Consider the following 21,934-nt stretch of genomic DNA (forward strand, 5'->3'; position numbering starts at 1 on the left):
ATTAAGTTGTATAAAAAATGTAGTAACATTTTTTAAAAAATTAAATTAAATAAAAAAAATATATCATAGTGAGATTTTATATGGCTCTCAACATATTGTACTTTAAAAAAATAATTTAAAAAATCACACCTTTTAAATGTATCACTTCACGACCTCATTTGAATTTTTGCCCAAGTTTGCATGAATCACTATCATCCAGAAATAGCGGGTATATATTTTTTGTAATTATTTATAAACCTGAAAACGATCAATCGAATCTTGGAAACCAACAATACAAAAATTCTTCTCCTATCTCATCCGCGATTACATACGGAAGTTAACATTTCAACTACGTATTGAAGATATCGTTAACTTTATTTTATTCAGTTAAAAAAATGGTCATTACCTACTTTAACTTCCAGAGAATGCGGATCAACAGCTGATTCAAAAATACCAAAATCATTAAAAAAATATCCTTCAGATAAATTGAACTTTTCCGTATGGAATCCAAACCCAGGGCATGAATTACACACAGAAAGGAATGAGTTAACTGAGTAGTGATGATAATTTTAACCTTATTTTGGACTGTCATTTTGCAATGACCCTGATCGGTGTTGTCAGGAAGTTAATGATACAGAAAATAATATGAAATAATATTTGTTCCATATTGAATAAGTGTAAAATTAAAGCTCGTTTACTTTCCATTGTAATCCCAGCCTAGCGTCGATTTCGCTAAGGACGGGGCTGCATACTCCACGACTCAAACCATAAGCTATCCAGGGAAATATTCTAAATCAATAACAATTTTTTCTAGTCGAAGACTTGATCGTTGTTTAAATTAAATCAAAAGAATTTAGAAAATTGTGACTATCCTCTGATTTTTTAAGTAATTTTTATGTTTATTTTTAAAAATCAGGTACCTACCTATGATAATGTTACGCTTAACTACATAATATACTCCTCATTGGATTAATATAAATAGTATAATGTGGACAACTTTTCGGCAATAATAATCGGCCCATTTGCTCAAGGGGAAAAACATATTGCTATTTATATTATACGCAGTATGTACTAACTAATCCTCATAAATGAAATTCGAACTTCCAGCTTTATCAAACTTTGTGATTCCAGCCAAAAGTGATAGTGGCGTATAAGTTAAAACATTTTTCGATGCAAATGTGGCATTGCATATTCGTTACTAAATATAACTTTTGAATTGTATACTTTATTTCTTTTTGTACCAGTTTATGATTTAAAAATCGCATATTGAAATTGATTTGTAATAAATTTCATTACTTTTTTCTTCCTCTCTAATTTTTTTATCACTTTACATATGGGTTACATCCACCCATAATAGTTGAAAACATTTTTTTTCATGAAGAAATTCTGCAGGCCAAGGAACAAGATTCGCTCAAAATTGAATAATTTGTGTGCATAAAAATATTATTATATAAATACACCTCTAAGCCAACATAAAAATTATTTTAACACTGATATGCCAATAACACCAGAAATCACAAAGAGATTTCTAATAAATATTTATAAACTTTTTTCCAAAATAACCCGTAACGACGATAGATATCCATAATATTTCATGGAAGGAAAATAATATTATAATATTAGGTACCTACTTATTTTACTTTTCCGAATAAGTACTTTTTTTCGTCTCTATGCTGATTTCTACATTTTGATACCATAGATTTTGTACCAACTTGAAAATTGAAATATAATGATACACAATATTTAAAGATATTCCTTGTGCATTGTCTAGTTTTACTTATTGACTAAATACTCAAATATTTTTACATTGATTAAAATACATAAAATAATAATTTACTTAAAACCAAATGATATTAAAAATTACGTTTTAAGAAAAAAGTGTCTACTTTGATTTTGACGTTAATATTGTCGGTTAGTTTACGTACGTTGTAAAATACAATTGAATGCGTGTAATTACATATAAAAATTGAATTTATTTTCCATTATTTTATGTATATCACGTTTAATATTTTCAAAATTTATTTCTAAAACAATAAAATGTTTTAAATAAAATGCTCAGAATTTCATGGATGCGCGCGCAAAACATGGTGTAACTCGGTTGTTTCACAGTTGGTACGACTGTTTCCTTTTCAAGCCGCCAAAAACGGGAGAAGCCATTAGCACGCCGCCCGTAAACTGTGCTGTCAATTAGATTTTACGCAATTGTGGGGCCTATCCTATAGTTTAAATCGCCAAATTTCTGTTGGAAACATCCTTCTAAACTACGAATCACCATGTCTGACGAAAAGAAAGTAAGTACAATATCGTTTTTAGCTTCGGCGTCGTGCCGGCAATACCTACACCGCTCATTTTGGGCTGTCGTGAAAATGCGCAATGAGAATCGCTTGTTGCCCCACATTGCTTTTATTTCGCGAGCATTTCTTAATGGATCATGCTGATAGATTCCTATAACTCATATTTGTTGCTTTGGTCATATTTTAATGTGGTCATATCTACGAAACATTGCCAGAGAAATGTGGCATCATAACAACGGGGCGAGCGCGGTCGTCTCCTGTGCAGATGAGTGACCTTTGTGGTTCCAGAGATGTGGATTTACGAGATATATTTATGGCATAGCATTGTTTTGTAGATGTTTATTTACTGTTTTGTATACCATCGCTTGTTATGATGGGTATTCATGCACCCACCTATTTCTGTATTGTGGTACGATAATGTATTTTTTCTTTTATAGGGAGAAAGTGAACATATTAATCTCAAAGTACTTGGACAGGACAATGCCATAGTACAATTTAAGATTAAGAAGCATACACCTCTCCGGAAGTTGATGAACGCATATTGTGACAGAGCGGTAATAATTTTTGAAAACACATCCATTTTCTTGAAATTCGCCATTATGTGCTGATACTCTATGCAATTATTTATCCTGCAGGTGATTTGTATTTGTTGAGCCAGAAAACAAATTTCCTGAAATTATCTTAGTCGGCTTGTTACCACCATAACTACTTTATTACCGTCTTAAGTAGTTTTTTATTGCAATATTCTGTGCTCAAAGTTCTTAAACATACGTATTTTGAGTACCAAGACGAATTGAAATATTTTTTATGCAACATGTTTAATTTTTCGTTCTGGAGGTCCCGGGTTCGATTCCCAGGGGGGGGGTCTAAGAAAGTGATTTTTTTCACTGTAATATTTATTAAATATTACCCTGGACTGATACCTGAAGCAGAAGGCTGATCAGCTTTCCTTCACGTGTAAACGATCAAGATAACACTGAATTTGTATGATGTATGCAGTGCCCTATGCACCATTGGGGTGCAGATAAGGATTTGAAGAAGGTGTTTCATTGTTATTTTTATTTTTTACAGTTTAAATATTATTTAGCCCAACGCCCTTATTTCTCAAATTACATTTCAATTATACATTGGATATCGCTAGATGTGACAGTCTTAAGGGACTCGTACACATTAGCAGTGTACTTACACAAGGGTGTGTAACCCCGAGTGCCCTAGCCATTGCTGCTATTCTTCTTTTCCTCTTAATACTACCTACTATTCCTTCTCTATTTTCTTTCCCATGAAAGAAGAGGTAATATTCTTCACTCTTATGTCCTCCATTTAAATTATCTGTATTTCCTCTTAGATCATAACACACTGAAGACGGGAAAGATTTTTCAACCCGTTCCGTCGATTGATGCTTAAGGAAGGGAAGTGTATGTTTACCTTCTCCACTGGCCTCATTTCAAAGTCAGAAAGATGGAATTATTTAATGTTTTTATATTAATATTATATACCGATCTCTTTGTCGAGGTCCAAACTATATGTACAAAATTATCAAATCCCGTCGCCAGCAGTCTACAAGCATAAGAAAACACCCGTCCGAAATGTGTTAATGCTACCTAGTTTTCTCTATTTCCTCTCCTATGAAAGTAGGGGTAATATTCATCACTCTGATATCCTCCATTTAAATTCTATGTATTCCCTCCTAGGTTTAAATCTGGAGTATAGGATGGACACCTCACGCTAATATAATTAGAATCGAAATAAAATCCATGTCAATCTGATGCAGTATTCTATGCACCAGTGGATTCGGATAGGGTTTTGATTGAAATTTCATCACGTAATATACCCAAGTCATCTGCAGTCTACTAATTACACAATCAAGTCTGTTACTTTGATATGACCAAACCTTTGCAACTCAATACAATAATATTTTATTTATAGTCATTTTATTTATGTCATTCTCAAGATAAGAAAATGAACATTTCCAATATTAGTAATAAATCTATTATTATTTGATTACTTGTCTTGGTAATGCTGTGATTAGCACTTGACTGGCGCGGAAAAGGTCACGCTAGGTTAGCGTCCGACAAGAAACGAGAAATAAAAATTAATATAAATATGTGTCTGACAGGCAGTAATAGTCGAGACTGATCACCATACCTTTATGTTTCTTGCATTCAAGTTACTACAATGCAGTGCCCTATGCACCATTATGTCTATAAGATGTATTATTATTACATGCATTAAGTCATTCAGCTTTCTTTATAATAATAATTTTGGATAATTTATACAATGGCATTTTTGTAAAATACTACAACATCAAGGGTACTGATTTATATTGAGTTGTAAACGATAATACTCACTTATTAGCGGCGTAATGTCAATGGCTCACATTCGAACAAGCTAGTGAGCAGCAATCAATGTGTTGCCAACTCCCAGTCACTGGGTTTATGGTGCCGTCCTAATATAATGCAAATACGCGATCATTCCGGGAATTAACGACGCGATATTGAAAATTGGGTGTCCAAATAGATAGCTGCGTGATGTCGTTCTTCCGTCCCCAACAATGCAACGCGGTTATCGTGCGAATCTCAATTAGGGCACTTATTCAACATCAATATGTTTATTTTTTGACATCTCATCAAAGATGAAGAAGAATATGGAAGTCTGGGCATTTACGGGGCTGACGACCGTCATAGGCTAGCTTAAGTGATAAATTTACACACGTGTAGCATTCACCAATTCTACCCATTATTGACAACCACGCTACTCAAATTCTTGGAAGTTCTATCTATATATATATATGAACCAATTTTGAAACATTATTCTTGAATCACTAGACCTTCACTAGAGACCTCTATTGGTGAGATGAAAAGAAGCTTTTTATTGAGCAGAAACTCTTCTTTTTATTAGTAAATAATATGAAAATAACTCCTGTAATTGGAAATAATCCAGATTTTGTGAACAAGTATTTGGACACACTCTAAATGTTGAAAATCAATATGTTCAAAAGCGTATTCGTGTGAACTTAGTTCACCCGAATAGATTATCAAACATTTTCGTCGTGCGAATGCCAATTAGAATATTTTTTCGAGTTCTGTATGTTTAATCGCGGATTCGTACGAGTAAAATTCGTGAGAATGCGAGATGACCGCGTAGTATTAGGATGACGCCAAGTCATGCCGTCACCTCATCTACTGCATACACAGTCTGTGTTTTCTTCACTTATGTACAGCTGAGAGCATGCTTTCCCGATACAGTTGTCTCGGTTATCGGACCCACCGGGGCAATGCCCCTTTCCTTTTACAGCTGGTAAACAAAAGCCAATTACGGACATTTTTACCCAAGCTTAAGTTTATTTTCATAGTTCGCTGCATTGTTTGTGAATATGTACCTACTGTAAAACATGATTTATTACTTTGCCGTAAGTGCATTTTGATGTTTTAGTTCGTTACATTCAGTTATGTTACATGTACATATTTGAAAAGTTTTCCATGTGCAAATAAAAAATAACACATTTTCAATGTCGTTTTTATCATTTTCTTGCTGTGGCTGGTTTAGGTATCATTTTTCTCTGATGTCTCCAGCACAGTAACTAAACACTATAACCTTTACACTACGGAGTCGAACCGTTTTATTCTACCATTAAAATTTTTCAATATTTTTTTTCTAAAAGCGATAGTTGGCCATCTCTCCTATGAGTCATAATTTCACCATCCACTGCAATCTGAGTATGACTCATCAGTTATGTTTTTTTTTCATTGTACTCCCAGGCTTCACTTACATATGACTCACTATACAAATATTTTTATGTTACCTGTACTAACTTGATATTTGATATCTTACTGCCTTATTTTTCTTTTTAATCTGGTCTGAACACATTCATATTAAATCACTTTTATATTTTTTTCTTTGATCCTTATCCACACCCAATCTTTTGTAGGGCACTGCTTTAGATTGTGTAGAATTTTCTTGTTAGTAATTTATATAATTTGGATAGACTATAATAGCGAAAGAGATGTCATCTGCTGCTGCAGACCAATCCGCAGGATTGAGATCAGAAAGAGAGAATTTATATGATGAAATTATCAGTTGTACACTTTATTTATCAGACTTTGCATTTTCCAATGTAGATACAAATTTAATAGAACCTATTATTTGGACCAATTAAGAAGACAATTATATCCTTGTAAATAATATTGAATTATATTTCTACAGATTTTTTTTTGTATATATACATATTTGCGCTTGGAGGATATATTAGATTTAATACATATGGATGGACATTTTTTTTTTACGCCTGCGGACCTCGACATTAGACCTTCGCCGACGCTAAGGTGAAAATACACTTTCCGTCCTTAAGCATCAATCGACCGAATGGGTAGAAATACTTTTGCCGTCCTCAGTGTGTTAATGTATTCTACATGTAAAAGGTTTTTTTTTGTATTCTCATATTTATTAGGGTTCACGCAAGAGTAGTTTTTTTTTTTTAATGTGTTGTTTTTAACACCTTATGATGTCAGGAATGGTCTGTTTTTTTGCACCATTTAAATATCTCCTTACTTGAGCATTTGGACATCTTACGATAAATAGCGACCTACCGGTAACGCTCTCTACTTTCATAGAAAACTAGATAAGAGAGTCAAAAAAAATATTTTTAAGATATTTATCTGACCGTATAAGGATATCAACAGATATTTCTTTACAAATTTCAATAAAAATAGGTTTATTTAATTATTTAATATAACAAAAAATAATAATACCTATTACGGTGGGGACTGACCGGAGTCATTTTGTCGTAACGTAACGCATTACGATGCGAGCATTCGTATAATCAGTACATCGAGCCGAGCTCGTTCCGAGTACTCCATCCGATGTTCGGATGCTCGCCGCGAATGTTACGTTATGAAGAAATGCTCCCATCAGTCCTTTACGTATTACGGATTTTTGTTAGCTAGAACTAGCCATCGTTTGTAGATTTTTGATTTCTCTGTTTTCATATAATTTGGATAATAGAAGTTCTATGAGATATGACACCATCCATTGTATCCAAACATGCTGAATTGGAGATTATGCCAGATAGTTAGGGATAGTTAGGATATCATATGTTAGGGAGTTGCATATATGTACAATCACCATTTGTGCATTGTTATAATGATTATGTATACCATTGTTCTAGGGCCTATCAATGCAAGTGGTTAGATTTCGATTTGATGGCCAGCCAATAAATGAGAATGATACACCGACTTCTCTGGAGATGGAGGAAGCTGATACCATAGAAGTATACCAACAGCAGACTGGAGGATACTGACTTCGCCCAGCTTAAGAATCTAATAATTTATCTGTAGCGTTTGATGTTCACTTTTCATTCATTATTTAAATGTAAATATCATTCCCTGAATTTTCGATCCTTCAAACTGGATGGATCGGAATTGGATAAATTTACTGTTTAATAATTATAATTGGACACTCGATGTTATTTAAGCTGTTAGTGAATACGATGTTTGAACCACATTCCTTAAATATTTAAGTTTTACAAAACATGTTATAGTTTCTCATCCTCCAGTCCATATTAATGTGGTTCAATTTTTTTTTATTCAACTTCAAACTTTTATAATTTAGATATGCAAAACAAAATTCAATAAAGCTGTAGCTTCCGTGATGCGGGAGTTTTCATACTTTTGAATGGCAGAATTTTATCTAACAAAGTGAACCTTTTCGGCTTATGTGTGGTTTTATTTTGAAATATAACAAATTATTGTATCTCTAAGAATAAATATAAGATCAACATTTAATTTTTATTTTATTCCTCAACCTTTACTGCTTACTACTGATAAAGTTACGTATTATTTTCCAAGTAAACACGTTTATCACAGATATTTTAATTTTGAGAATGATTCTTCTCTTTCCCAAATGTGTTGAATCTTAAAAACTTCAGTTTTTTTAAGTACCTTATTTGAAAATGATCATTAAGAACCCATCTTTAAAATTTTACCAGTTTTATTTTTGAATCATGGATTTTAACGGATCTGTTTTATCCGTGTTATTTTCATACCTAAGATAAATACATATTATGCAAGTGGATTGTTTCATAGGCAGTGTTCTCCAAAATTTGGGATATTATTTGATCTGTAAACTTACTGGTTTTACTAAATAAATATACCTACAACACAAAAACGACTTTCATTTGATTGCATCTCAGATGCAACAATTTTATTTTTATGTTTTTTTAAACCCCCAAATAGGATATGTCAGTTCTACAGATAAGAATGCATGCTGATAATACCATATAATATCTATGTAAATACAGATATAACTGAACTCTAGTTTAAGATTCTGTACTTTTACATTTGTAAGTTTTCCTACAGACGATAACAATGTGGAGGAAATCTCAAGTCATAATTTTATTCTGGAATATGAAGAAAATTATTCGTAGATAAATCTAAGTTAAGTAAAAACGGGTATGCGCTACACAGATAGGAAATTTATTATTGAAATAAACAGGGAAGTCAATTTAACAAAACAGCCTCTACATATACATGGCAAAATAAAAGGTACTATAACAACTATTCATATTGCGTAACCTCGAAAAGGGATAACTTTCGGGCAAGTTTTTACTACATAAATATATTGACGGAGAATAAAGAGAAGATTCCTAGTAATATTAGTGAGAATATATTATTTTTTAAGCGTTGAAACAGTCCGGCAAATCTTGTAACTTTTCTATATTATGTGCAATGAATGTAATCTTGCTATGCATTGTCAATTCATTAAATATTTCATCCTAGATAGGGGGCTTGTGCACTACCCGGAATTTTACCATCCGGTTTTCAAAAATAAAAGCGACTTCAACAGTTCAACATGTTCACGCACCAATCCAAAGAAAGATGGACGAAAGCACAAGCCAATCATCATTTTATCACGCTAACTAAAGTGCCGGATGGTAAAATTCCATGTAGTGCACAAATGCCCATACAGAGAAGGCGTTTCGAGATATGTTTGTGAGTTTTGATCTTAATTTTTTAATTTGGTCATGTAACTTTTAATTATATATTAATTCAGATTATGTAGAAGTCCGAGTTGAGGATTTTCTATTTTAGTATTCTTTAATTGCTCTGTCCGGTCCTCCAGGCAATGCTGAAGATCTTAGTCCCACGCTTTCTGAAACAGCTCCTAAACCCCTTCAATTCCAGTCCAGTCCTGCGAATTTAGAAGCCAAGACAGTTAGGGACTAGTCAACATGTACCATGTAACCAAAATATGAAACCTTTCGACATTTTACTGTGATATTTTTTTACTAAAACCAGCCCAGAACTATTTTTTTAGAATAATAATTGTATAGTGCGATTTTTGTAAAATACTACCTCAAATAATAATAATAATAAAATTGGATAACTTATATAGCGCCATTTTCGTAAAAAAATACCTCAAGGGCGCTTCACGGTGAATGAATTGGGGAAAATATTATGGTGGAAATGATTTAGAAAACAAATGTGTTTTTAGTCTTTTTCTAAAGATCATCTCACTCTCACTATTTCTAACCATTGGTGGAAGAGCATTCCACGCCGTCGGTCCTGCAACAGCAAAGGCACGCTCGCCAAATTTAGTGCGTTGCTTGCGAGCTGGTAAGATAACTTTGCCCATTGCAGATGTTGTAGCCGATCGAAGCGTGAGACGTCTATCAACCAATTCATCTGGAATACACAGCTCCTTAAGATACTCTGGAGCCATATTGTGTATTGATTTATACATGAGTAGGCAGAGTTTATACTCAACCCTTTCTGGAAAGCGTAACCAGTGGAGTTTGTGAAGTAGTGGGGTGATGTGACTGAATTTAGAAATTCCAAAAATTAGTCTCGCTGCTGCGTTTAACACTGATTGCAGTCGAGTCATTTTATTGTTTGGTAGACCCGTGTATATACCGTTACAATAATCTACTCTCGATATTACAAACGCATTTATTAATTGACGGGCAGCATCAACTGGCAGATTCTTGCGAATGCTTTTAATTTGCCTTAGCTGATAAAAACATGTACTTGTTGTCTTGCTAATTTGAGTCTCAAGGGAGAGATCAGAATCTAAGAACACGCCGAGCAGTTTGACGGCCGGTGTAGTGGTACTCTTTGGATTGAGTGGTGTCGTGTTATCAATCAAATTCTGTCGTTTAGGTGTGGCTATCCAGAGATGTTCCGTTTTGGACGGGTTTAACGTCAGTCTGTTTTCAGCCATCCATTCTCCTATTCTCTCAATGCACTTATTAATAGAGTCAACAAGTTTATATTTTTCCTCCGGCCTACAATAAAAATAAATTTGAGTGTCATCCGCATAGCAGTGAGACCACAATCCGTGTGACTTTATAATATTTTCTATGTCTTTCGTATATAGAAGGTATAGAAGAGGACCTAGGACTGATCCCTGGGGTACACCAGTAGAGACGGAATGATAAGGGGATTTAACTTTTTGAAAAATGACTGAATATTCACGTTCTCGAAGGTATGAGCAAAACCATGCAAGTGCTTTATCACAGATGCCGTATGTCTTCCTCAAGCGTTCCAGCAGAATATTGTGATCAACCGTGTCGAAAGCAGCACTCATATCCAAAAAGGAAACCAAAACAAGGTCACCAGCATCCACAGCAGTTATTATATCAGACAGTACTCTCACTACGCCTGTCTCTGTAGAGTGGTATCGCCTGTATGCCGATTGCCTCTCTGAAAACAACTTGCTATTTTCAACATACGTTGTCAGTCTATGGGCAACAATTTTCTCTATTATTTTTGATATGACAGGAAGGTTGGAAATTGGGCGGTAGCTTGAAAGGTCCTCGGAGTCCATCTGAGAATTTTTTATTAGTGGTGTAACGTTTGCCTTTTTCATGGCCTTTGGAACAATGCTTTTCTCCAGAGACATGTTTATAAGATCTCTTATAAATGGAGCAATCTCGTTAACACATTCTTTCAAAAGCCATGTCGGTAGTGGGTCCAGTAAACACTGTTTATTGGGCAAAGCATTAATAAGTTTTGTTACCTCACTTATATTTGTGGACTCGAAAATTTTCAGATACTGCAAGGTACAGGAAATTGTTGGATTTTTAACCAATGATGTTGCTTTCCGAATATTTTCGATTTTATTTTTGAAAAAAATAGCGAATTCGGAAGCAGTGGCTTGTGTGTTGATTTTAAGTTCACAATCTCCGCGGACAGATTGCAGACTTTGCCACAGGAGTTTCGGAGACGACCTATGTTCTCTAATTCTCGAACACCAATATGCAGATTGTTTTGATTGAATCAAAAATCTATTAGTGGTTTGTGCTTCGAGCCACTTTAAGCGATCTGAAACTAATAGCGTCTTTCTATATTTACGCTCAAAACGCCGTAGTTTTTGTTTTCCATGTCGACATTCCTCGTCAAACCATGCATCTGATTTCCTTTTACGAACGGTTTTCGTGGTTAAAGGCGCATGTTTGTCTATCAAGCTGAAAAGTACACCATTGTACAAATCAGCCAGCTGGTCGACATTCTTGGAACTACGATCAGTATCCAGACCAATTAAGGAGTTCGAGATATCGGTCTTAAATTTATTAATATCTAGTTTCCTCCACGACCGTGATGTGAAGGATCTGTAGATAGGGGTGGGTTTGCCGATATTGATTTCGCCATGTACTAGTTTGTGATCTGACAGTCCGATGTCTGTTACATTGACTGCAATATGTTCATCACATTTGCGTCGTATTATAACATCCAATATACCCCCTGCGTTATGAGTTGAGGTATTTACTTCTTGAAGACAATCAAAATCACTCAGAAGTACATTAAAGCGTTTGGTCGCTGAATCTGTTTCACGGTCGAAACGAATATTTATATCTCCAGTTATAATTAATAATTCTGTGCGAGTAACCGCCCATTCTAACAGGGATTTTATTTCTGAAAAAAATTTAGTAGTCGGTGCCTTAGAGCCGGGCCGATAAATTGTTATAAGAGTAAAATTTTTACTTCCTACTGTTATTCTGCAACAAATGGATTCGAAACTCGAGAACAAAGGTAATCTTATATTCATTAGTTTAAAATTATTGTTTGTAAGTATAACTATTCCGCCATGATTTGTCCACGAAAGGTCGTCACGTTTTTTACAATCTTCGGACCTGCGCGCCCGCTCAATAATATTAAAACCTCTGCTACGGAGCTGTTTAATGGTGACAGAGTTGAAATTCTTCAACTCTGTTCAATTCAATTCAAAGGCACTTAATTCATTGTAATCTGCATAAACTGCTTATGTACTAGTCAATTGTGATGTTCTATAAGTGTAAATATGTTATATGCGGCTTCCATTGAATGTATGAATTCTTCTTCTCTGTCTTATTCCTCATTACTGAGGGTTGTGACCCTTGTGGAAGCAATGACTCTTCTCCAGTTATCATTTGACTGCTATCATAATGCTCCAACCACCTTCTCCAGTTATCATAATGCTCCAACCACCGAGGTGCCTGCTGCTGCCTTAATTTGATCGGTCCATCGTGTGGGGATCTTCCTCTCCCTCTCTTTCCCTCCAGGCTACCAATTACATCTAGTCGTTCCTTGCTATCCTTCTATTAATATAACAATTTATAATATTAAAATAAAGAAACATACTTAACCTGGCTAAGAAATGGCCAAATGAAATATTTTTGTGATAATTTTAGAAGAATGGTATATGATTGAAAATTCTAATAAAGAAGTGCAAATGGAACCCGCATCACTTTTCTTTTACTGATTCTCAAGTTGGGGAAAAAAGAGAGGCCATTCTCTTACCTTAACACAGTTAATTTATCAACTGCATTGACTTCTAACACTGAAAGCTTGGTTCCAGAATATGTCATCTGAATAAAACAGTATTTTTCAACACTTACAAATTGTTTCATCCATTTTGAAATTACAAATTTTATAATTACCAAATCAATTTTATGATTAACCAGGAATTGTACTGTTTCTCTAATAGTTTTATTTCTTTTCTCTCAGCTAACACCAGCCAGTATGCCCATTATGTCTTCAACACATTGGACCAAGATAACAGCGGCTTACTAAGTTTTGAGGTAACTTGTTAATTTTATTTATTTTTACAATATAATTTTTCTAAACCCTTAATTGTATTTTTTCATATAAATGATTTTTCAAATTACTACAATTATAATAAATTATTCATAATACTCAACATAAACTAGCTGAGTAGCTTTGAATAGGTGTGATAACTAGGGTACGAATGCCTCAAAGCAAAACCAGCTCCCAGGTGTAAATCGAGGGTAAGGGTACGAGTCAAATTCGCAGTAAAAAAATAAGTAATAATTAATTTAACTCGTTAAAATTCTTTAAAAAAAGTTATACTAATTACCTTTTACTTTCAGTATTTCAAAATGAACTAATTAATCAATTATTCTTGTCTTTCAGGAATTCGTGTCTGGATTATCAATCCTTTCAAGAGGATCTTTAGAAGAAAAATTAAGATGGACTTTTTCCTTATATGATATAAACGGAGATGGTTACATCACTAGAGAAGAAATGACTGACATAGTAACAGCCATATATGATCTGATGGGGAAGTTAGCTGAACCCTCTGTGGATGACGATACTGTTAAAGAAAAAGTCGATAGGATATTTCAGGTTTCTATATAATTTGTTATTCATCCCAAAATTATTCTTCTTCTAACCCTTATCCGCACCCAATAGTGCATGGGGCACTGCATCGTATTGATGCAGTGTTATCTTGATTGTTACTTACATGAAGGCAAGGTGATCACTCCTGCGCTTCAGGGAACAGTCCGGGGTAATATTAAATATATATTGTAGTGTAAAATCACTAATATTTATTTTCACCCCCCTGGGAATCGAACCCAGGACCTCCAGCGTGGTAGCTAAACACCTGACCATTAAACCACGGAGGCGGTAAAATTGCAAAATCCCACAATTGCATTTCAAATACAATACTTACTTCGAGGATTGATTTTTTTCAGAACTAAAAGTGATTTTTTTAATAAATTTTCTAGATTTAAAAAATCAATTTATAACTAATTGAAAATTCATTTTCCAGTATCCATAATTTAAAATGTACTTTTTATGTATGCAAAATCTTAAATCATTTATTAACCGAGACCAAAGATTGATACCAAATTTCAATAGTTAACGCCTTAGCTTTTCTTACCACTATTACGGTTACATTTATGGTAAGCAGATGTTTTTATCAATATTTGTTGCTTTATGCTAACGGGGTGAAAAGGGTCAGGATTTCAATAGGGTTTTATCACTCGGGAGGAATACCTAATTTAACATACTCAACCTATAAAGGATAGTGTAAGACTCGTTCTGTGTTTATAACAGCCGATATAATTAATATTTTTATTCATCCTTCATTTCTTTTGCGCAATTCGCCTTCGTAAAAACGTTGCTTTCATAAGTTGATAACGAATGACGTCACAGAAACGAATCCATACTTCTACTATTACAGCTCTATAAAGCAGATACATAAAGGGTTACGCCCTTTAACACACCCGATGACATAAAATTTGAAGACGTATAGCGGAGTCCGTTTTTCATTTTATTCAAATATCTAAACCTTAATATCTCAATTACTTCTCTACAGATTTCAATAAGAACGTTACTTTAATTGATTCGGCAGTCACTTTGTGGTAAAATCTATCCATTTTTAATTAATGTTTTACTTAGTAAATACCACTATTTCTTAAAATCTACTGTTACACGTGTTTCGATGCATTCCGCATCATTTTCAATTCACATACGGTGTTTGAAAATGATGCGGAATGCATCGAAACACGTGTCACGGTAGATTTTAAGAAATAGTGGTATTTACTAAGTAAAACATTAATTAAAAAAAATAATGTTACCGATAGTCTTGAGATGTTTCATATTAATTTATTAGCCAATAATAACACATCATGAAATTGATCTATTGCACTTACTTGTTTGCATGAACAGTTACAATTAATCCTGTCTGTCACTTCGCTTTTAACCTTTTGACTGTCGGGTAGGTATTAACATAGCAGTTACCATATAATTTTATTAGCAAAATTGTCATGTCTCAGTATGTAATAATTATCTCTAGAAATTTATTTATAGGTTTGGCGTTTCATTTGTAGATTCAATTTATAGATTAAATGTTAAAATCAAACACTGATTTTTTTATTGTTAAAAAGTACATAAAAAAGAAATTTTGTGACAATTGTTTCGCCTAGTGATGGCATTTTCAAACTAATGTCTCTAGAAATGCCTATCTGTTTCAATTTTGACAATACCAAACACTGTTCACCTGGCTTGTAAAATGAGTAGGAAATTATGAACATTTTGTATGACTGGTATCGCTAGTGTAAAAACATGAGATATGCGAATACGGTTATAGCAGTTATTTATTTGTGCCTTTCTAATTTTCAGAAAATGGATGTTAACAAAGATGGCGTGGTTACCTTAGAAGAATTCCTCGACTGCTGTAACAATGATGAAGACATTTCCAGATCGATGACAGTGTTCGACAGTTCCTTCTGACGATCCCCTGTCGGCGCTCGCCCCCTCCCCCCGTGGTCCTGAGGGAAGAATGCGTCGGCAGTCGAGGAGCCTGAACCCTCTACATCCGCCTGTAACGTCCATTCCAATTCGGAAATCCTAATCTGAGGTCGTTCTGAAGTGCCATCCTAGCTGGGGAGCCATAATACCAAATGAGAACACCTGAAAATGTAAATATGTATATCTTTTTATACCGATTGTTTCCTTTAGTGAGTTGTTGGTGAATTGTTGGAAGATGGGATAAGGTTATGTGGAGGCTGTTTGCATAAAGGTTGGCTCAAATTGTCAAAATATCTAGGTGTTTAAATCTATTGATTGTTCCAATTTTAATGTTTTTTTTTTAAAATACTGTTTCTTCTCTTTATAACAATTAATTACTGATCTTTATATTCAATTCATATTTATCTACAAACTGTGGAGTAATTTCTGACCACGTGTTAGTTTTTCAATATTTTTTTATATCTCTCATTATGAAATATATTATCAATTCAATCTCATTTATTACCTTCAAGAAATACTAAATAAATAAGATTCCGATTCCTTGAAACTAAATTTGCATTCTCGCTTATTCAAAACTAAATGTTTGTAGTATAAAGATATGGGGTGGGCAAAATTGTAGATACATACTTAAATTGAAAATGGTGGCCTACCAAACTTTTCCGAGAATCCTCGAGAGTTTTTATCTAAAAAAAATATAGTTACAGGTGACACAAAACTGCTGCAAGATTGACTGTGTCTTCAGTTTATTTTTATTTTTAAATCAGTTCTGTTTTCCAAAATGTGAGATAGAACTTGCTTTTATTAAACGATTTATTAAAATATTTATCAATGTTTATTTTTTGTTAAAGGTCCAAAAAAATCCAAGATTTTAGATTTTAGCGCTTCTATACTCTTGATGTGTAGGATTTATGTATTTTCACTACTTCCTTAAATATGATAGTTTAATGTAATAAATAACACACCACTTGTATCTTAGTCATATTTTAATTTCTCATCTACGATGAGACTTCCGTATTTCAACTGTAGATGATTTATATGATTTTTTCTTTTTCAAAAATATGATTAACAGCGGAATTCAACAGTTGTTACAATGTGCACATATTTTCAACAAATTTATTGATGGCATTAATTATTATCCAATTTTTAAGTATATTATCTTATGAGATTATGTATGTAAGTATGAAAAAAATGGTGCGTATTAAATAGTTTAATTGCCAAAATAATATTATGAAATTGGCATCTGACACTTCATGTATTTTCAATGTATAGATGAATATTGCATGATAGCTTAATACATGGTTTTCTAATCAAATATTTTCCCCCGAAAACCTACCCTACTCAAAGTTTATAAAATATAATCACTATTGATGTACTAGAAATCGCTATGTGAGTATTTGTATTTTTATTGACAAATGTTACATGGATGGAAACCTTTATTATTACTAAATGTGTGAAATTTATGTTTATATCTGTTACCTATTAGTAAATACATATATTGTCTTGAATGTACATAAAATAAATTAAATTGTGAGTGTTGTTTATAGATAAAAATAAATACATTATATTTTGTTTTACTCAAAATAATATTCATTACATTATTCCTGTGTAGATTAAGTAAATAATGTCTTATGATCTTCAAATTTATTATTTATTTCCAATATCTGTGTACATTTAAAACATTAGTTAACTTCCAGCTTTTCTCATACAAAAATAAATTATTTGTGTACTTATTATAATATTATTTATGCATTGTATTTTACATTTATTTTAGTCAAAGATTTCATTAGTAACATCATATTTGTTATCAATTTAGACATTTTATTATGTGCGTAAATAAGTTTTAAAATTAATAGTATTTCATAATTATTCAAATACCGACAGTTACTGAAAAACCTTGAAATATAGTAAACTTTCAATAACCAGGGTGGAAGATGAAAAAATCCCTCTGAGTCCAAATTATTTTTTTAAATGCACAATTTTGTAAAAACCTATATATGACTTATCTATAAATACTTACATGAAAAATGTCAATACAAACTTACCCACACATTGTGAAAAGTGAACAGAGGGAAGTACATAATTGTAAATCCCTAATTTCTTTATCTCAAAGGCGTAGTAAGGCCCTACTCATGTAACGTTTATGGTCGCAGTGGCAGCTATTATAGTCACAAAGCATATTTTTGGTAATCTGCAACCATATCAGCCACCACCGAAGCCAAAAATGTTACGTTGGTATGATATGACCGCTGCATATAAATCCAATACAAGACATAGCCGACAGTTGTTTTAACAAATCAAAATAAATGATGTGCTGTGAAAAAAAAACTGCTTTATCTTTCTTTGAAATTATGTCATTTTGATTTGGGGATTTAAGATATTAAAATAACATTTTTTCTGTATTTTTTTAAACATACTGTAAAAACGGTACCCGGTTATCGAAAGTCTACTATACTTACTAATTACTATTTTATTTATTTATTCTTTCCATTGTTAACTAACTAATCAAAGTAATTTATTCAACTCTTAACCCTCCCCTATTTTCAATACATTTTTTTTAAATATTCATTATACAATCAAGATTTAAAATTGATATTTGTTTTTTAAATCTGTTTCTTTAATATTTTTATTTACAGATAATGAAATTATGTACAAGTATAAGAAAAATCCAAATCAAGTCCATTTCCGTATTGTATTGGTTAGTGCATTTGGCTTCTGTGCTCGATGTCCCTGGTTTGATTCCCAATGGGGTCAAAATAAACATAAGTAATTTTTCAATTCAATATTCATTTCATATTTTCCTGGACCGACACCTGAAGCACAGGACCAAATGAGTGTGAATAAAGGTTAGAGGAAGACAAGAACTATACGGAATACTGACATCATACAATACCTTTAAAAAAAATTGCTTGTGTTTTGATTAAAGGTTTTATTTTAAAGTAAAAATTGGGCATATTGGTTACATACATTTGTTTTTCTTTGGATAATTAGTTTTTTCCAGACAACTAGTCTGTTTACCACTTATAATATTTAAGAAAACGTGAAAAGAGCTTATATAAAACAATTATTTGATACTCATGTCATTGGACAAATGTGATTTACAGTAAATAATTATTTACAACCTTAGCGTTACAATTTTTTTAGTTGAAATTATTTGAGTCATTAGCATATTTGAAACACAGCATTAAAAAAACTAGTTTTCCTTATATGTAATAGTTGTAAATGATGAAAGCTTGGGATATAATACAACTGACAGTATCAAGTTGTTTGACCAAAAAATACCGTAACCCAAATATTGCATTAATAACTAAAATATTTTTATATTAAAGTCTTGATGTTTGGGGGTCAAAAAATTTTAAACTATAAGCCCTTAGAACGGTAGTTAGGATTTTGTTTTCAAATAATTGACAAAATTATTTTATTTTCAAAAATGATAAGGGTGTATGAATGGCACAATTGCTGAAAAATATATTTTATTGGTTAAATATTACAATACATACTGTATATCTAAATGTTAGAATGTAACTTTTTTGAAGTAATACAATGTATGTAATCCTTATTTGTTGGGTATATTGATTAATCAAAATCCATTCCAAAATGTTATTAGATACTTTGGTATAAGAGTATAATTATGTTTATTGCATCCCTTATGGTTTTTGGTGTGGGTATGACTTTTATATAATATATTCTTTATTTATTTTATTCTACGCATAAAATTTTGTTAAATAAAATAAATGAATTTTTCAACAGTATTTTTTTGCAATAATTGAATTCATTTATTTGAACAATACAAGTTTTTAGTAAAAAAAATAAGTAATGCACCTGTGGAGAATTTCTAGAAACATTTATTATCAGAAATGTAATTTCTTATATATGCTAATTTTTATATAAATATTTCCGGTTTTTAAATATAATATATTGTAAAAATACCACATATCAAAAATCATAAAAAAATATTGTTTTAAATACATAATTTTAATAAACCTAAATCTGTAACATATGTAATCACTATGTTCACTCAAAAATATACGGGGATGTATTTCTGTATTGCATGTATTATTATTTTATTTAATGTGATACAAACCAATAAACTAATTAATGATTTAACGTACTCTACTTCCAAAATAATATTTTTAAAGATTCTCTTTGTTCATATGAAAATCTAAAAAAATCACCACTTTTTCAATAGATTAAATATTTTCATCCTTGCCATATGCACAAACATTTTTATTTCATACTATTTTCGTAGATCTAATCAGCCCCTTATTAAAAATAAGAATCAAGTTGTGACATAGTTGATTTGAATATTACAAGTCCGTGACACCAACCATGGGACCACATCCTGACATTATGTCCATCATTTTCATTCATAAAATTTGCACATTTAAAAACAACATTTTAGCAAGTTGGCTGCATATTCCATCATCCTTTGCACATAACTTTATGTTGATATTTGTTTTAGCAGTAATATTAAACGCTTTCCCTTTTGTTACTGTGTTATATATCAACCAGTCATATGCAACACTATTATAGAGATGGCAAGAATCATGATGGGGAATTCGAAACAAAATTAGTTTTTAAACACATACTGACGACACACCCGATGACCATAGTACATTATGATTTGTGTGTGTTCCTGCCATTTGAAATATGGATGATTTAATCCTTTATGTCTTTCTTATTTCTTTGCCGATTTTCATGAGAGTTAAAAATACCCATTTAATTAGGATTTTTTTTATTTGAATTTATTTGCCTATTATAATTTTGTTGATTTTTTCCAAGTGTCTCTGTTACAAATTGTTATTTTGACTATTCCTACCTTTACTTTACTCTGTAGGTATTTTTTTTATCAAAGAATTATAGTTGGGAAGTCCCTTTGATATAAATAATTAAATTTCCTCAAGAGAACTGATTTAATTTTGAAAATTTCTGACGCAATTCTCTTCTTAGGGTGGACGTAAATAAATCACTCTGAACTAAGTTTTCTTTAAAATAAATTATCCAATTTATAATAATGTTACTTGTCTTTTAAAGGTCATGCAATCAAGAATGATGTAGCCAATAACATTATCCTTTTCATTTCTACCTACCTCCATTATCCATTTTTTTATCATGTTTTTTTACATAGTTTCGTTATTTATTAACTTAATGGATACATAATAAGAGTTAAGCATTTTGTATGTTAATTTTTTTTTTAATTGTGTGTTATATAATTCCATTCCCTGTATTTTTGAGTACATAATCCATTAATTGGTAACCGATTGATGCTTAAAGTTTATAATATACCCCTTGCAGTCTTATAACGCTGTAAATATAATATATTTTTTTAAGTCAATAGAGACATTTCATTATTTATATATGTACTGTAAAAAAAACATATTACTCGTTTGTGATAAAACACCTTTGTTAATTTTTGTCATTGGATAAATCATATCCCTGGTATACTCTAAATTTATCCTGCGTGTATTTACATACTGAATGTTAATGTTATATAAGATACCAATATAAATATGTGTTACAAAATAAGTTATTAATTCTGTGTATATTGATGTAATAGGTCAATAGATGTTATGTAATTGTTGTATTTTAATTGTACTGCTTATTTATGACTTTTTATGGCAGTATATTTTATGTTATCGTAATCGAAATGTTATATTTTTAAAATATGTATTTGTCATATACTGCAAGGGGTTAACTTGATATTTCGTTGTTAATTGATGTAAATGTGTGTTTGAAAATGTATTAAGATGTATGTATCTATTTTATAAAAAAATACAGCTTAGTTGATGTAATGAATATTGTTTTATTTTTTATAACCCTAAATTATACATTCATAATACAATTACATAGGTGGTTAGGTACACGGTAGAGTCAGAAAAACACACTTAACACATTGACTGCCGACTACGAGATAACTCGTAGATTACGTTCTTTGCTAGGACGCCGACTACGCGTATTCTCGTACTGGGTTTACTTGCCATATTCCTGCAGCTATGATGAAATCCCTAGTATATCAGTGCTAATATGGATAGATGGCTTCTGGGAAAAGAACAAAAATTAATGCTGGCTCACATGAACAGAAAATTTATTAATAAATATAATTATGTTCTATAATCAGAGTTTTTAATAATATGA

The 21,934-nt window shown here is 32.0% G+C and overlaps 2 protein-coding genes across 2 annotated transcripts in view; both read left to right on the forward strand.

The window, feature by feature from the left end:
• The window catches only part of LOC148304475 (A-type potassium channel modulatory protein KCNIP1-like), a gene marked incomplete at its 5' end in the record, with an annotated part of 121,238 nt that extends 99,717 nt beyond the window's left edge, over nt 1–21,521 (forward strand). The window contains 3 exons of the mRNA XM_088268165.1: nt 13,253–13,326; nt 13,679–13,891; nt 15,674–21,521. Of these exons, the coding sequence (XP_088124291.1) occupies nt 13,253–13,326; nt 13,679–13,891; nt 15,674–15,784 (398 nt within the window). The remainder of the gene's footprint in view (nt 1–13,252; nt 13,327–13,678; nt 13,892–15,673) is intronic.
• Sumo (Small ubiquitin like modifier) lies at nt 2,119–8,435 on the forward strand. Its single transcript, XM_088268175.1, has 3 exons — nt 2,119–2,270; nt 2,711–2,827; nt 7,438–8,435. The coding sequence occupies exons 1-3, from the start codon at nt 2,253–2,255 to the stop codon at nt 7,567–7,569; spliced, it is 267 nt and encodes an 88-aa protein (XP_088124301.1). The 5' UTR covers nt 2,119–2,252; the 3' UTR covers nt 7,570–8,435.
• Nucleotides 21,522–21,934: the final 413 nt, after the last annotated feature.

The sequence above is a fragment of the Brachycentrus maculatus genome, unplaced genomic scaffold (assembly GCF_059751285.1).
Source record: "Brachycentrus maculatus isolate JH-2025_06_01 unplaced genomic scaffold, ASM5975128v1 h1tg000315l, whole genome shotgun sequence".
Lineage (NCBI taxonomy): Eukaryota > Metazoa > Arthropoda > Insecta > Trichoptera > Brachycentridae > Brachycentrus > Brachycentrus maculatus.

Excerpts from the sequence above, each read along its gene's own strand:
- Sumo (XM_088268175.1), top strand. Across the intron at positions 2,828-7,437 it reads ACGCATATTGTGACAGAGCG|GGCCTATCAATGCAAGTGGT; the intron begins GTAATAATTTTT and ends CCATTGTTCTAG.